A 16,004-nucleotide genomic window follows, 5' to 3' on the forward strand; every position below is an offset into this window, starting at 1 on the left:
ATGTTCAAACTCGGCATTTCGAAGTTCAAACATCTGCTCCCATTTGTAACAAAAACAAGTGAATAAAAAGAGAGCGTAAAATTAAGGATGTTTGATACGAAAAAAATAAAATAATAAAGAAAAATCACTGAAGAACATAATTTTGTTGCTACAGACAAATTGAGCTAAAGAACTAAGGTTAGTGCCTGATCAGTTTGTCATATGATTTCACATACAAACTGTGAATCACATCATTCCATGGAAACCAGCTGAATCAAGGAGTACTGCTTTGATTTGCTCTGGTAACACATCTTGACCCTCCCTGCATTGCTGATCAACAAGAAAGAAAAAACATCATCTCCAAAGAGTCAGAGAACCGTAGTTTGTTTTCGTCAGCTCAAGAACATGAGGAGAAGTCCTAGTAAGTTAGTTAAAGAAATTCGAGTATGATTCAACTCCACTTCGTATCACATGTTTTTTTTATATAATTACTTCGTATCACATGTTATGAAAGCTTTTCCGAGAAAAATCCGAAGTAAATAGAATTATAAATAACTATTCAGTATACAATTACTTAGTTAAATTGCACTACTACCCACAAATTGATTTATGCATACAATGACACCGCTAGAAGCACTCTTGATTAATTATACAGTATGCCCTAGCCTTCTAACCTATGTAGCACGGACATAGATACGGAAAAACCGGACACTTGGACACAGATACGGTGAAATGATGTTATTTTAAGGTTTCTTATGTTAAAAATGAAGTTTTGTATCCGCAACACCAAATTTCCGACATGTTTAAAACGGGAAACCTGGAGAATGACGTGTTTGTTTTACTTAACTTCTAACCATGAGCATATGTATGCATAAGCACCTAGTTCTTAGTGTTAAGAGCCCAGTATCTCTCAGTGCAAGTCAGCAATAGGGCCGAAAAGTGGAGCATGAAATTGTGACTCTGCTGATATGCATGTCAAAAGCAACAAGTTTAATGTTTCACGGAAAACAGCGTGGCAAGAAATTAGGCAGCATACCTCAGCTCGAAAAACATCAAGCGCAAACCCATTGAAACAACTGATGACAGCCTGCTGAATATCCAAACCAAGGTTGTCGAGAGCCCTCATAGTGGAGAGAAGTAAACCAGGTCTGCGAGCACAAAACATATGGATATTGACCGCCCTTCCTTCTCTTACTCTAACTTCCACCTGCAAATTTCATTTTAACACCAAGTTGTAAAGAGGTAAGCACATAATCTATCACGTTGCTAAATGCAAGTATAGAAAATATCTAGAGAGATTAATCATCATTTGCATAAGCACACAGCCATGAACACAAGAACACATCTATTACTGCAATTTTTTAGCTTCGATCCTATACATTACCTATAAACCAATTTGAGATTTGTCTCTCTGGCTGAATTACAATAAGGTCAGTCAGCCTAAACATATGCAGGGCATGAATGATATAGCAAACACAAAACTGGTAATGTAATCTAACAGATTTTACAGTTTCGTACCATACTACTTATCTTATTGCACCTATCGATCCTATCTAGATCCCTTAAGCCTTGAGCAATTATCAAAAATTAATGCAAGCCAACACCAAACTTGAAAGAATTAATGCTGAAATAAACATTTTATAGCATCAAGGTGACAGCGTTTACCCTTGCAGCCTGGTTTTTAGGACTCGGCAACGAGCTGGGGCATAGTTCTTCCTTCACACGGCACGGAAGGGTAGGAGGCGTTGGTGTCAAAGGGTGGAAACTGGCAGTTTGGGGCAGCAAAGTACCAGGAGGTGTCGATTCCAATTCATTATGAAGGTCATTGATCCTCTGCAAGAGATCTTTTAGGTAGTCAATGGCATCCCCGAGGATCGAAGCTCTATCCATCTGTGAGCAAAACAAACTTAATAAGAGGGCAATGGGTGTAATCTTAGTCTCACATATCTCAAATTTCGCATAACAAAATAACCAATTATTTAACTTGCTAGCCTCTTAAGACACAAAAGACATATCTAAATTAAAACTAATTGTCTCAAACATTAAAACTCACATCATCACTTAATAAACATAAACAACACAATGAAACTGAAGTACTTCCACTAATTACCTTGCTAATCTTAGGTACAACAGATCTCAGCATGTAAAGCCTATCATTAAGCCTCTTCCTTCTCCTTCTCTCAGCCATCAAATTCTTTGCAGGCAAACCTTTCTTCTTCCCCTTCTGATCACCACCACCACCACAACCACCAGTGATAGTGCTATTAGCATTAGAATTACTTCCACCATTGTTTTTATAACTCTCTTCAACCTTACAATCATCTTCATAATTCTCATCAGAGTCGTAATTAAAACCCGAAACATCGAAACTCACATCATCAATTTCACCTTCTTGCTGATCGCTCCTTTTTCTTTTCCTCTCAATCTCCCCACCACCACCATCTCCTCCTCCACATCTCAGCCCTGATATCTCCAAACTCCCTAATTTCCCATCACTATGTCTCAACATAGCTCTCTTTTGAAAGAGTGTAGGTGGTGAATGTGAACCAGAACCCGAAGACCCCACCTCATGAAGTGGCCCCAAGACCTTAGCTTTACTCAAAAACATAGGATTTGCTAAACCACCATCAAAATTATCAAACCCCACATTACCAAAACCACCATTATCAGGAAAAGAGAGCAACTGGGTAGTAGTAGAACCACCACCACCACCACCATCACCAAGAGTTGAGCCACACCCACTAAAACCCATAAAGTTAGAGCCTTGACTAGGCTGAAATTGAGAAAGAAATGAACTTTCACAACCCAAATCAAAGCCATTAACATTACTATCAAAAGGGTGATTAACGAAATTAGAAAAACAAGATTTCTGCTGCAAAAAGTGGTGTGATTGAATTTGTGAAGAAGGGTCAAGATGATCAAAAACCCGGTGTGAGGGAGAACAGGAAGAAGAGGAGTCTAAAGAAGGGTGAAGAAGAAGGTTTTCATTAGAGGAAAAAGCATGGAGATTATTAGTGTACCAGTCAGCTTCAAGCATGGATTTGAAGGTGGAAAAAGAAGCACCATTGAAAGCTAAATCCTCTTCTTTAAAGTTGATATTAGTATTAGTTCTGGTCCATGAAGAAATGGCTTCTTCTTCTTCTTCTTCTAGTTGTAGCTGTTCTTGAGCAGTGGTTGCTGCTGCTCCGGGTTCCATCCAAACGACGGCGTTGAGAACCATGCTAGCAGTTTCTTGAAGCTAAACTGATATAGAAAGAGAAAGAAAAAGTAGGCGGTTATGATTATGGAGAAAATTAGTTTTAAAGGATTGAGAAGACGGGTAGCGTCATGGCTTGCTTGATTATGAATCACTGGAACTGTTACATGAACATAAATATTTGTTGAGCAAAATTACTCATAATTTGCATTTTTCTTTATTTGAAAATCAAATAATATAACTAGTCTCTTATTTTTTTCGTCAATGATTTTATCGTTTTGCCTATATTTAGTAGTTAACTAAGGTTTTTTTTTTTTTTTGACAATCGAATATCTTCCATTAATAATAAAGAGCAGTTACAGGGTTTAAGAATTTAAAAAGGGTATAACCGTTTCTAATGACCAGACATGGAACAAAAATATAAACATTGATTCACAGATCGCCTTATAAAATAAAATTAAAATTACATAACTGCTCTAACACATAAGATCCAAGCCTTTTCTGTCTAACAGAACACTCGCAAACTTTTTAAAAAAAAAACAAATCTTTCATATAGAAAGAACAACAAAACTTTCAAAAAGAAAGACAATCGTTGTAAAATAGTTATCAAAAAAAAAACTAATATAACTTATAACGATTTCATCTTTAATCTTAAAAGGTCTTGATCTATCTCTAATTTTTTATTTATTGAAATTGATGCGCCTCGTCGATAGATTTACCAACCAAAATGAAAAAGATGAAAAAGAGTCGGTCATTTATTTTATTCTAAAGCAATAAAAAAGAAATGGCTACCGTCAACGGCAAAAATAAACCATTGACGGCAGCCGAAGCGAAAACAAGAGGAGAAACGCTTGACAGCTATGGTTTTCTATTTGAGAGAGAGGGTTTTCTATTCTAAAGCAATAATATGATCTTCCACTTTTATTCCCGTCAACAATTTCGTCTTTCATATTTAGAAATATTGATCGTGAAATTATTACGGAAATAAAAATAAGAGATCATTTCGTTTAATTTTCAAATTGCAGAAATTAAAGTATGAATGATGATATATGTGAGAGTTTTAGATTAATTTGCTCATATTTTTTAGTAAAAGGTAATTCTGGCATTCGAACTTGTTTATCGAGATCTAATAAATCATTTATATTTTAAATAATTAAATCCGAATAATTATATTTTTAAAACAAATAAGTCAATTTGATGTTAAAGTTTAGAATTTATATTCCTCGGTCAAATAACTCTTAATTTATATGTGTTTGCTTTGAAATACAAATTTAAAAATTAAATCGACTAAAAGTATTAAAAATAACTTATTTGACTCCAAAGTACAAATTTTAAAATTAAATTGATTAGAAAATTAACATGAGATATAAATTTGAGTGCCGAATAGACCCTTTTTCATTTATTTTTTTCATAGATTAAAGAAGAAAAAAGTTTTGAAACGTTTTTGTTTAGAAGAAAAGAAACGAATGGAGAGAGGTGGCTGAGGCTTATCTATGTGTCTGGTGATCTCTGCTTTCACTGAATTTTATTTGCCCGTTTCCTTTTTGTACACATAAACCGACGACGTGTTGATCTATCAATTAAAAATGGTAAATATTATGTCAAAAAAGGAAAAGAATCATTTTAGTGATGAAGTGTGTGTTAAGATGTGTACGCTGGCTTCTGACGACAGGATGGTGGATGCTGGTTTTAGGAATTCAGTTCCAAAATATAGAAAAAGATTGACTGTTTAAAAACTTTGAAAACTATTTTCAAAAATGGTTTTATAAATTATCTTAAGTAAATACTTTTACCCATTATTAAAAATTATTTTTTAAAAACCGTTTAAAACTATTGTAGAAACTGTTAAATTTATTTTGTAAAAGTTGATATAAAATATTTAGAAACTATTTTTAAAAACTATTTGGAAATTATACTTTTGAAATTGTTTAAAATCCTTTAAATTACTTTATGAAATTGTAACTTTAAACTTATAAAGTCGGACGCGTGCCAAGATAAGAAAATTATACAAGAGGATGAGATAAAAAGTGCAAATAAATAATTTTATTTTATGTATATGTTCTTACAAAAATTCCTAAAATTTTTTAGTAAAAGATTTAGCAATTATACAATATTTGAGCTCAGAATAGCTACTATACGATATCCAGATTATATAATTAGAGAAAGGTATGGAATTAATATAGTATAATAGTATGCAGTCCATCTTTAAGAAGGTAAAAGAAAATCCAACATAAATATAGTATATTGTCCATCCTTGAGTTTTTAATGAAGTCACATAAATGATATGTTGGTGAATATTTTTAGTTATTGCTTAATCTTGAAACATAGCTGACATGCAAAAATTCAATCATTCATGAGAGTGTGAGTGAGAGAGACTATTTCATGGACGAGAATGAGTAAATTTATAACACCTGGGGGACCATAATTGCCATATAAGACAATTGTTGGTGCACTTTCTAATCTTTCTTAGATCCACATATTATAAATACAATGTAGGTCTATCCACTATTGCTTTAAATATAATCGAATAGAGTTCAGTCCAAATATGTTGCATTCAATTTTGATTTGATTTTAAAATTTCAATTTGATCGAAGTTTAGCTCATTGCACGAAGCCAATTCTTTTTTGGGGGGTTTTAGGAATTTGAATTTAGAGACTGTAAAATAATTTAAAATTATATTCTACTTGATTATTTTTATATAAGTTTTAATATCAAAATTAAAATATCATTTTTAAATATTTAATATTTTTTAAAAAACTAATTAATTAAAATTTGATTATATTCATAAATGTGAGTATTTTATATTTGAATTCAAAAAGTTAGATTTCAATAGTTCAAATTTAAACTTGGCTCAACAATTTTTTTTTTAATCTTTTGAATGGATTGGGACTTGTATCAATTTCATTATATCTCTAATTACAGTGTGCAATTAGTGTTTGGTTAAGCCGTTTTGTGCTCAAATATCAACATTTTAACTCTCAATAGCGACTTAAGTGTTTGGTAAGGTGATACAATCAGCAATTGTTAGTTTTTTTAACTTTAAACTAGTGATTAAAAAGCAGAACAAACTGATAGTCTAGGTAGCACGGACACGGATACGGATACGGGGAAACGGGACACTTGAACACGGCGAAACGTTGTTATTTTCATGTTTCCTATGTAAAAAATGAAGTTTCGTGTCTGAAACGTCAAGTGTCCGAAACGTTTCCGAAACGGGACACGTCGATTGAATGAAGTGTCCGTGCTACCTAACTGATGGTTGAACCAAAAGTCAGCCAATTGTCCGGTCTGATTTACACTAAAATTGGAAATCCGGTTGAACCGAACATACTTTATATAGCTTTCATTTTTACAACTTGAAGAGATGAAAAAAATTGAGGAGAAAATGATAAACATGCAAAGGCAATCGGAGTCATTAATGGAATGCCCTAGCAAACAAGTTGTTAGATGGCTGCTTCAAAACTTTGAATTGAACATTCATAATTTTGAAATTGAAAAAACTTTTGGAATAAATTTTGCAGAGAAACCCTAAGTTTCTCGTGATACTATTTTCTTTTTAATTAATTAAATTACCTTTTCACCGCACCTACTAACCAATAAAATCCATTCCCTCTTCTTCAAAACTTCCTTCTATTCTCTTACACTTGTCACTCCATACACAAATACATAGTAATTATAATGGCTGAATACATAGTTTGACCCCTGAACTTGTACCCTTTTACCCATCTAACCTCCAAACTTAACGTCTCACCTATCGAACCCCTGAACTTGTTAAATAACCCGATTTAACCCCCGAACTTGATAAATACGTAAACATTTAACCCCTCCGTACACAATTTCTTCTAAAACGTTTCAAGTGACAGGTGGACACGAAGGGTTCAATACTTACATATTTATTAAGTTCAGGGGTTAAATCGGATTATTTAACAACTTCAGAGGTTCGATAGGTGAAACGTTAAATTTAAGGGTTAGATGGGTAAAAGGGTACAAGTTCAGGGGTCAAACTATGTATTAAGCCTAATTATAATTATAATTATAATTATAAATTATTTATGCCAGATAAATTAAAAAACTTTAATTTTCTTTTGACAAAAACTGCAATTTGACATGATTTACATAACCAAAACTGGCTGCGGTTCTGCCCTCTGGTTGCGTGACTAGCCAAAATTCCGCTTCCAATTTTCAGCTTTTCTCTTAACTCATTCTACATAGTATTTTTTAATTATTAAAAGTTAAATTACACTTATTATACAACTTTTTTTCGAACAACGTTTAAACTAGAGAAAAATAATCCATAGTTTTACAAATTTTGGTCCCTTAATTATTGATATGTTAAATCGCAGTGCATCAGTTAAAAGGTAAAATTGCAGGGGGGTTTTTTGTGTGTATTTTTTTACTAGTTCGGTTTATGCTAAAATTTAACTAAAATATGAAACCATATCATTACTTGTTTTTCATACTAATACACATATTTATTGAGCAATTATTTTTATATAATTATGTGCAGGACGAATCGAGTCTAAACATATCAAAATTCGAGACAAATTTGATTTCAATATTTGATTCACAGTTTTCATTTTAAAAGTTGAATTCGATTGACAGTTAAGCTATATAGCTCAAATATCTTATTTGACTAATATTAATTTAATTTTGTTTTTATAATTAATCTTATTAGTAACTTGTAATCTAAGTCGATTGAGTTACACTGCTGATTATGTAAATATTTGTTTTTTGTTCATCAAAATGTCTTAAAATAACAAAAATAAAACAATGGTAAGCTTGATTTACATATATATAAATGATGAGGGATGAGGGTTTCTAAGTATGAACAACTTTATCATTAACTTGGAAATTGTATTTTGTCGTGTCTAAATTAGTAAAAGATACGGTTTCAAATTAGCCCAATCTTATAAAAATTTGTATAAATTACGTTTTTATATTTTTATCTATTTGTTTTAATAAATTAATAATTCATTTAGTTCATGTTTTGAATATTTAAACTAATTGATTTACGTTATATTATTCTTACTCTCTACATTAATACCTGACGTGGCAATCAAATAATAAATGCATTTAAAATTGTTTTTTAAAATATATACGTTTGGAGGGAAATAGACGAATGAAAGTAACGTAAGAAGAAATGTTGAAGGTGGTATAAAATGGTAAATTAAAGTAATATTTTACAATTAACAAATTTCTAAATAAGGAGTCAGAATAATACAACGTCTTTGACTGAATAATTATAACAGAAAAAGAGATGCATGCATGGCAACTTAATTAAAAACTTCCATTTAAATAATGATAAATAAACTAGCTACCCAATGTCGTCCTTTTGAAAGAAAAAAAATATAAACAGTTGATTTGAATGCTAATCAGGCATTTTTACTACCAGATAGCTCTTTTTAATTATCAAATTTACTAATCCTGATGCTTATAAATCTGTATAAATTATTATTACTAATTTATCAAACTGATGAGGTTTGTAATTAGAGAGTCGGGGTGGACAATTGTGTTTCGACTATCAATTACTAATGATTTTTGCTTGTTTTATAATTATATTCTCTTTCATTTGTTTATTAATTTTCTGATTGAACCACGTGCAACGAGTAGAAGTATTCATGGATTTGAGTACCTATCTGGTCCGCTCAGGTTTGTCCGTTTTTGGCCGGTTTGGACAATATAATTGTTTGTTTCAAATTCAGCTCCAATTTTTAGAAATTCTGCTTTTTTATGGATGAGATTGAACTTTTAATACCAAAAAATTTAATGTAGATGCGCCAAAATTCATACATTTGGACCAGGGTTGAGTAGTAAATTTGAAGTACAAACCGGACTTAGACTTACATTTGAAACATCACCATGATCAAGTCTAGTAGAGAGTGATGACAAATATAAAAAAATTATAATGGTATATTAAAAAGTAAAAAGCTATATAGCTCCTAAATCTAAAGATCATATAAATTTTAAAAATGACTCAATTTGACATAAAGAAATAAAATAAGATCATAAATTAACAAAACATTATTCTCTAATCTTGTTGAGTGAACATAACTTAATCATTAACCACTTGTTCTAAAAAAAAAAACTTCACATGGACCAACAAAATTAGGTAAAAACAGTAGAAACTAATTAAACTGAAATGCTACACAATTTAATTAGGATTAGGCATGTTAAGAGTTTTAAAGGAAGTTAACCCTCCATCAACCACAAGATTATGACCAGTAATATATTTTGCTTCATCTGATGCTAAATATAATGCAGCTTTTGCCACATCAATTTCTTCACACTTTGCTCCTTTTAACTCTCCAAGCCCATTCATCATTTCAACTATTTTCTCTCTTGTAGATCCAGGATAGAAATGGGCTATTTGGCCCACGGACATCGGTGTCGGTATCGGGCCAGGAGATATACAATTGATTCGGATTCCATTTTTGCATAGATCACTTGCTGCTGACTTTACTATCCCATGTATTGTGAATTTTGATATATTGTATGGATGTGGGCCGAACCCGCCCATTATCCCACATATACTGGCTGTACATAGGATGGATCCGTAGCCTGCCGGTATCATCACTCGGGCCGCATGTTTTATGCCGGCGATTACGCCTCCGACATTGATCTTCATCACCTTGTTGAACTCATCGAGGTTCAAATCCGCAATGCTCGGAGGAACAGACGGTCCGACAATTCCCGCATTGTTATACATTATGTCGAGTTTACCATGACGGGCAATTGCATTGTCTACGGCGTCTTTTACTTGGGCCTCTACGGTGACATCACATTGAACAAAGTGGGCCTTAGGGCCCAATTCGTCGGCAACTTGTTGGCCTAAGTCATAGTTAATGTCAGCAATTATAACCTGGGCTCCGTGTTGGATGAATTGGTGGGCTGTGGCCTTGCCAAGTCCACTAGCGGCTCCGGTGATTAGAGCTACTTTACCTTGTAGCCTGGTGTAAAAGCCACAAAAGCAAAGAGATGACTAATTAAAAGAGTTGTAATTGTATAAAAAATAAAAATAAAATCAATGATGGTTTATTTTCGAACTTGTACAAAATACTAAATAAGGTTACTCATGATATTTAGATAAAAAAAACTCTTAAAATGAATATTTTAATTTGTCTTATTCTGTCAGCTGAATTGATATTGGAACATTATATATAAATCAGAGCCGAGATAGTAAAATTTTCGGACAATTTAAAACTAAAGGAGTCAAACTAATCAAAGTTTTACTTAATTTTTTTGGGTCCAAAATTACAAAATTAAAGTATTTTAACATTTTATGTCAAAGGTTAAGATGGCATTTTATTAAAAAAATTATCCTAAATTAATAATGGTCTATGGACCACATTTTTTGTGGTCAATATATCTGTTTTTTTGAATATCTGAAGCATGAAATGAGGCGGATGTTAGTTTGCATGTGATAATGTCCAATCAGCTGAAACACAATATATAGGAATTGCTAATTGTGCGGAATGAGAACATGTAATGATGCAAAAATTATTGCCAAGTTTTTTTAGACTAGTTTCGCATTACGTGCTATGCACGTGGCTCGTAACGTAATTTTTCAATGAACATATTAATAAATTTATTATAATTATATTAATTTTTTTATTTATAATTAATATTAAATTAGTTAAGAATTTTTATAAAAGTAAATAAATATAATATATTCGGCTATTAAATTTTCTTTTATTTTTATTTATAATAACCATAATTAAATAATTAATTTAATTTTATTAATAATATCTTTAAAAATAATAAGATTAAATTTAAAAAATAATATATTGACCAAATACAGTATTTTAATTTTGTAGTTCAATCAAACTAAAAGATACGTATTCCTACTAATTTGGAGACAATTTAGCTTTTTTTACAAACTAAAAATTGAATTGGAGATAATTTAGCTACCTATTCTAATTAGGAATTTAATTATAATAGTGATTAATTAAATACCTAATTAGTTAATGACTATAAAACCTTTATTTAGTACTAAACTGAAAAGGATTATTCAGTAAATTTGCCTTTCCCCCCCCCCCGTCCGTGCTTTTATATAGTACTAGTTTCGCGTTACGTGCTATGCACGTGGCTCGTAACGTAACTCGTCAATGAACATATTAGTAAATTTAGTATAATTATATCAATTTTTTATTTATAATTAATATTAAATTAGTTAAGAATTTTTGTAAAAGTAAATATAATATATTCGGTTATTAAATTTTTTTTCATACTGAATTTATTTTTCTTTTGGTTTTATAATAACTATAATTAAATAATTAACTTATTTTTATTAATTTCTATCTTTAAAAATAATAAAATAGAAATTTAAATAATAATATATTGACCAAATACAGTATTTTAATTTTGTAGTTCAATCAAACTAAAAGATAGGTAGTCCTACTAATTTGAAGACAATTTAGTTATTTTTTACATACTAAAAACTAAATTGGAGATAATTTAGCTACCTATTTTGATTATGACTTTAATTACAGTATTGATAATTAAATAACTATTTTGTTAATAACTATAAAATCTTTATTTAGTAGTAAACTGAAAAGTATTATTCAGTAAATCCCCCCCCACATCCGTGTTTTTATATATAGTATAGATATGTAGTATAGATATAATATATAGTATAGATATGAAGCTACATTTTTCCGTTTTTTTCTGCTATAATTAAAAATTTAAAAGAAATTATTGAATGTAGATTTATTGACCAAATAAATCCAAACGATTAAAGAATACTCCAATAGTATTTCAATTATATTCATATCTTTCCATTTTGTTAATTGTAACTTATTTTGTTTTAGTTATCTAAATATTTGTAAAAAATTATCTATAATTAAAATGAAATAAATTACAATAGGCTACGATTGATAAAATTAAAAAATATGGACATAATTAAAAATCTTATTAAACATTTGGATGTTTTTGAATATAATTGAAAATCTCACTAAATATTTGAATGTATGCTGAACATGTATTTAGTGATGGACTCAATAAAATTTTAGAAGATAAGTAATAATTTAAATAATAAATACTTTATATAATATTATAAAAATTAAAAAAATTATGCGGATTTGTTTAAGAAAAAAGTAATAAAAAAACATAAATCGGTCAAAAAAAAACTTTAAAATAAGTGTTTAAACAATTTTCAATTTCTTTTACGCTGCATATTTTCAGTTTATATTTGTACTAACATAAACCTTTATTAGTGCAAGACTTGCAAGTCTTAACTACATAACCTCACATTAAAGTGGATCGAGCTATTTAGAAACTGATAACAACAACAATATATATATATATATATATATATATATATATATAGCCTTAACTTAATTTTGGATTTTTAATTTATACAACTTTAACTTAATTTTGGATTTTTAATTTATACAACTACAAGTAAGCAAATATAAACAACATAAACTAAGTAATTAGCCACCAATTTTATGTATTATAAACTTCTGAAAATATGATGAACTAACCTTTGACTTTGAGCAGAAGTAGAAGAACAAGATCTTGCATGCTTCACGATTGTCCTGAATTCTCTGTATTAATAAAGAGTTTAGTAAAAATATAATTCCATTCCGCATCCGATTCATAGGAGTCGGTACGTGATAGGATTCGGATTTAGGGGTCCGATATCCATCAGTAATTAAACCAATTTTAAAAAAGAAGAAATATTAAATCAAGAATTAAACCTGGATACTGAACGAAGCATTTTAATTTACGAAGCCACCAAGAATGAAGATCACTCAACAGAATTAAGATGAAGAAGAAGATCTAGTAGATAAAGATGGTGGTAATGGCATTAATGACCTGTCCTATTTATTGAATGATCAGAAGCTCAAATTTACATTTTATTACTCCCTCCGTCCCGTTTAAGAAGGGACATATCTCAATTTTTTTTGTCCCACATAAGAAGGCCAAATCATGGTTTTTGTGCCATTTTACAAGGAATTTTCTTTTATACCCTCATTTTCTCTTTCTTTAATTAAAGCTAATACTCTACACACAAACTACAAGACAATAATTAATAGGGGTAAAATAAGAAAAGCCAAGAGTAATTATTATTTTCTTAATCTATGTGTAATATGTCCCTTCTTAAGTGGGACGGAGGGAGTATTTCTCTTTTTTTTTTAAAGTCAGCACCATATAAGAAACCCTTTTCACCTAAATCTCATTTATGATTGATTATTCTCATTAAACTATAAAAAAATTAATTAATTTAATTAATCAAATTCATAAAAGAATATTGTTTGCAAAATAAATTCATGTAAATATAATTTATTTTAAATTGTAAAACAAATTTTATATGGTATCATAAAAAAATATTTATGTGAAATTAATCTTTTAGATTATAAAATTTAATCATGCAAGGGTAGCTCATTATACATAGCTGAATTATTGATTATAGTAAAATTTATGTGAGATATAATAATATGTTGACTTTTACTGTTTGCATGGATAGTGAGATTATATTGAAAACTAAATTAAATTAGTACCTTTGATAATATTTTGCATGTTTTTGTCAAAAACTTTATTTTAATTTTTATTTTCTGCATCCATTCAATATTTCTAACGATAGCATTGCAAATATCTCTCCTTTTAATGTTTTCTAATTCTTTTAAAATGTCTCAAAAAAAGTTATTTTTAATTTTGTTTTTCTAATATAATAAAAATGTATAATCATCGGGTATAAATTGCTAGAAAAAAATGATTATTTAGTGCTAAAATATTAAAACTGAGCCAACTATTACTAAATAGATCGAGACAAATGACGTACTGGACCGTGTCTATATAAAAATTTCTGAATTGATCGAATGAATCAAATACACTAGCTAGTACATAAGTGTAAAACGAATATATATTACTATAAATCATCAAAATATTTTGATTCTCACGCAAGGTAGATTGTTGGACCGACCATATATTTGCTTCCCTAATTTAATTAAAAAAACTGCGCTTATTTGATAACACATTCATGAAAAAAGGTGGCTTTTTATAAAGACTAAAAACCTAAAAAGTCTACCGTAGCCTATTTATGTTCTTTACTTTATTAATTAAATAAAAAACTCCAAATTAACAGATTATTCTCATAAATATATCTTCACCTTTCATGCCATTTTTCAATTTAAACATGATCTAAAAAAACATAACACCATATATCTTAACTTTTTATTTTGTGGCATATATAGATTAATACGACATCGTTTTGATCATTCAAACGGTAACAACATTATTTTTACGGAAAATAACGCATAAAACGCAAACCGGATTATAAAATGAATTTTTTAAAAAATTAGAATGTAAGGTGAGATAGTTTTTAGATTATGCTTGAATAAAAAAAACTAAAAATGAACATATAGAATAAGCTATTAAAACAACTTACCATATTCTATGTGTAAATAGAGTCTTAATTTCTTTTATTTGTTTCATTTTTATAACTAAACAACTCATTTTAAAATGAATACTTGGTGATTATATAGTACTATTTAGAAAGCATTATTCTGTAGCAACATGATGTAGCTCAAATGCTATGAGCGTCGGACAACATTCCGCTAATACCGTTTTTCTACAAGTGTTCTCTCTTTTCAGGCTAATAATCACTCATGGACCCTCAATTTTAGGGGTACGGGCGCTAAACCCCCTGATGTTTAAAAACGGGCGCTAAACCCCCTAAACTTTGTGTCGGCGCTCACAAAATCCCCTAAGCTCCAAATATGACGAAAATACCCCTGGCGCCGTTTTTTCAGTCAGTTCTCAGTCTTAAAAAAAAATCTGACACTGCCATATCATATGACACGTCAGAAATATACCTTAAAAATTTCAAACACCCAAAATACCCTTACTTTAATTTAGAAAAAGACAAAAAAGAAACAAACCAACCCAATCTAATATAACCATTTGATTAACCACAACAACCAACCCAACCAGCACTCCCACCCAACCACCACCGCCACCCTACCACTGCCGGAAAATTTTTCCGGTCATCTTCTCCGAGTGGAAAATGACCGGAAAAATTTTCCGGTCAATCTGTTCTTAGAACAGATCCGACAAGGATCTATTCCAAGAACAGATCCTTGCTGCTGTTCTTGGAACAGATCCTTGCCTGGATCTGTTCCCGGATGACCGGAAAAAATTTCCGGTCATCTTTCACTTGAAGAAGATGACCGGAAAATTTTCCGGCAGTGATGTGGCGGAGGTGGTTGGGTTGGGGTGGTTTGGGTTAGAACAGGTGGTTGGATTTTTGGTTGAGTTTTTTTTTTATCAGATATTATATTTAGGGGTGTTTTGGGTATTGTTATTTTTTTTTGTCTTTTGATGACGTGTCAACTGACACATGGTGTCAGTCAATTTTTTTTTTTAAAGACAGCCGCCAAATAAAAGACGGCACAAAGTGTATTTTCGTCCAAAAAGGCCATGGTGAGCGCCGACACAAAACTTAGGGGGTTTAGCGCCCGTTTTTAAACATCAGGGGATTTAGCGCCCGTACCCCTAAAATTGAGGGTCCATGGGTGATTATTAGCCCTCTTTTCAATTACATATAGGTAATATTGTTTTGCTCCTCATCATATTATTATTTTGTTACTTTTTTATCTGAAATTAATGCGTTAAATCCTGTTAAAAAATTCGAGCTGATCCAAAAGTAAAAAGCTTTAGCAATGAAGATCCAAATTAATCCGGGCATTGAGATATAAAAAGTTTTTTTTTTTATTTAAGAATAAGAAAGTTGTCATTTTATTGCTAGACAACTTGATGAGCCTACAAGTTGTTGTCGCTTAACTAATCACGCCTACAAAGTACAAATGTTAATCATATAATTTGAGAA

At 30.6% G+C, this 16,004-nt stretch overlaps 2 protein-coding genes across 2 annotated transcripts; both read right to left on the reverse strand.

The window, feature by feature from the left end:
• Positions 1-59: 59 nt before the first annotated feature.
• On the reverse strand, positions 60-3,420 carry LOC126683012 (transcription factor ICE1-like). Its single transcript, XM_050378828.2, has 4 exons — positions 2,090-3,420; positions 1,645-1,869; positions 1,016-1,186; positions 60-309 (listed from the first exon to the last, which is right to left on the reverse strand). The coding sequence occupies exons 1-4, from the start codon at positions 3,197-3,199 to the stop codon at positions 226-228; spliced, it is 1,590 nt and encodes a 529-aa protein (XP_050234785.1). The 5' UTR covers positions 3,200-3,420; the 3' UTR covers positions 60-225.
• A 5,860-nt stretch (positions 3,421-9,280) lies between these two features.
• LOC126680372 (zerumbone synthase-like) lies at positions 9,281-13,022 on the reverse strand. The gene is made up of 3 exons (XM_050375491.2): positions 12,874-13,022; positions 12,658-12,720; positions 9,281-10,122 (listed from the first exon to the last, which is right to left on the reverse strand). Exons 1-3 carry the CDS (start codon positions 12,891-12,893, stop codon positions 9,327-9,329), a joined length of 879 nt encoding a protein of 292 aa, XP_050231448.1. The 5' UTR covers positions 12,894-13,022; the 3' UTR covers positions 9,281-9,326.
• Positions 13,023-16,004: the final 2,982 nt, after the last annotated feature.

Source organism: Mercurialis annua, linkage group LG5 (assembly GCF_937616625.2).
Source record: "Mercurialis annua linkage group LG5, ddMerAnnu1.2, whole genome shotgun sequence".
NCBI lineage: Eukaryota > Viridiplantae > Streptophyta > Magnoliopsida > Malpighiales > Euphorbiaceae > Mercurialis > Mercurialis annua.

Bases quoted from the DNA above. Each gene is read 5' to 3' on its own strand.
- LOC126683012 (XM_050378828.2), bottom strand. From the start codon at position 3,199: ATGGTTCTCAACGCCGTCGTTTGGATGGAACCCGGAGCAGCAGCAACC. The intron at 1,870-2,089 runs GTAATTAGTGGA...TTTTGCTCACAG, and splicing joins TTGTACCTAAGATTAGCAAG to ATGGATAGAGCTTCGATCCT. The intron at 1,187-1,644 runs GTAAACGCTGTC...TGAAATTTGCAG, and splicing joins CTAAAAACCAGGCTGCAAGG to GTGGAAGTTAGAGTAAGAGA.
- LOC126680372 (XM_050375491.2), bottom strand. From the start codon at position 12,893: ATGCTTCGTTCAGTATCCAG. The intron at 12,721-12,873 runs GTTTAATTCTTG...TTATTAATACAG, and splicing joins ATGCTTCGTTCAGTATCCAG to AGAATTCAGGACAATCGTGA. The intron at 10,123-12,657 runs GTTAGTTCATCA...CTTTTACACCAG, and splicing joins ACTTCTGCTCAAAGTCAAAG to GCTACAAGGTAAAGTAGCTC.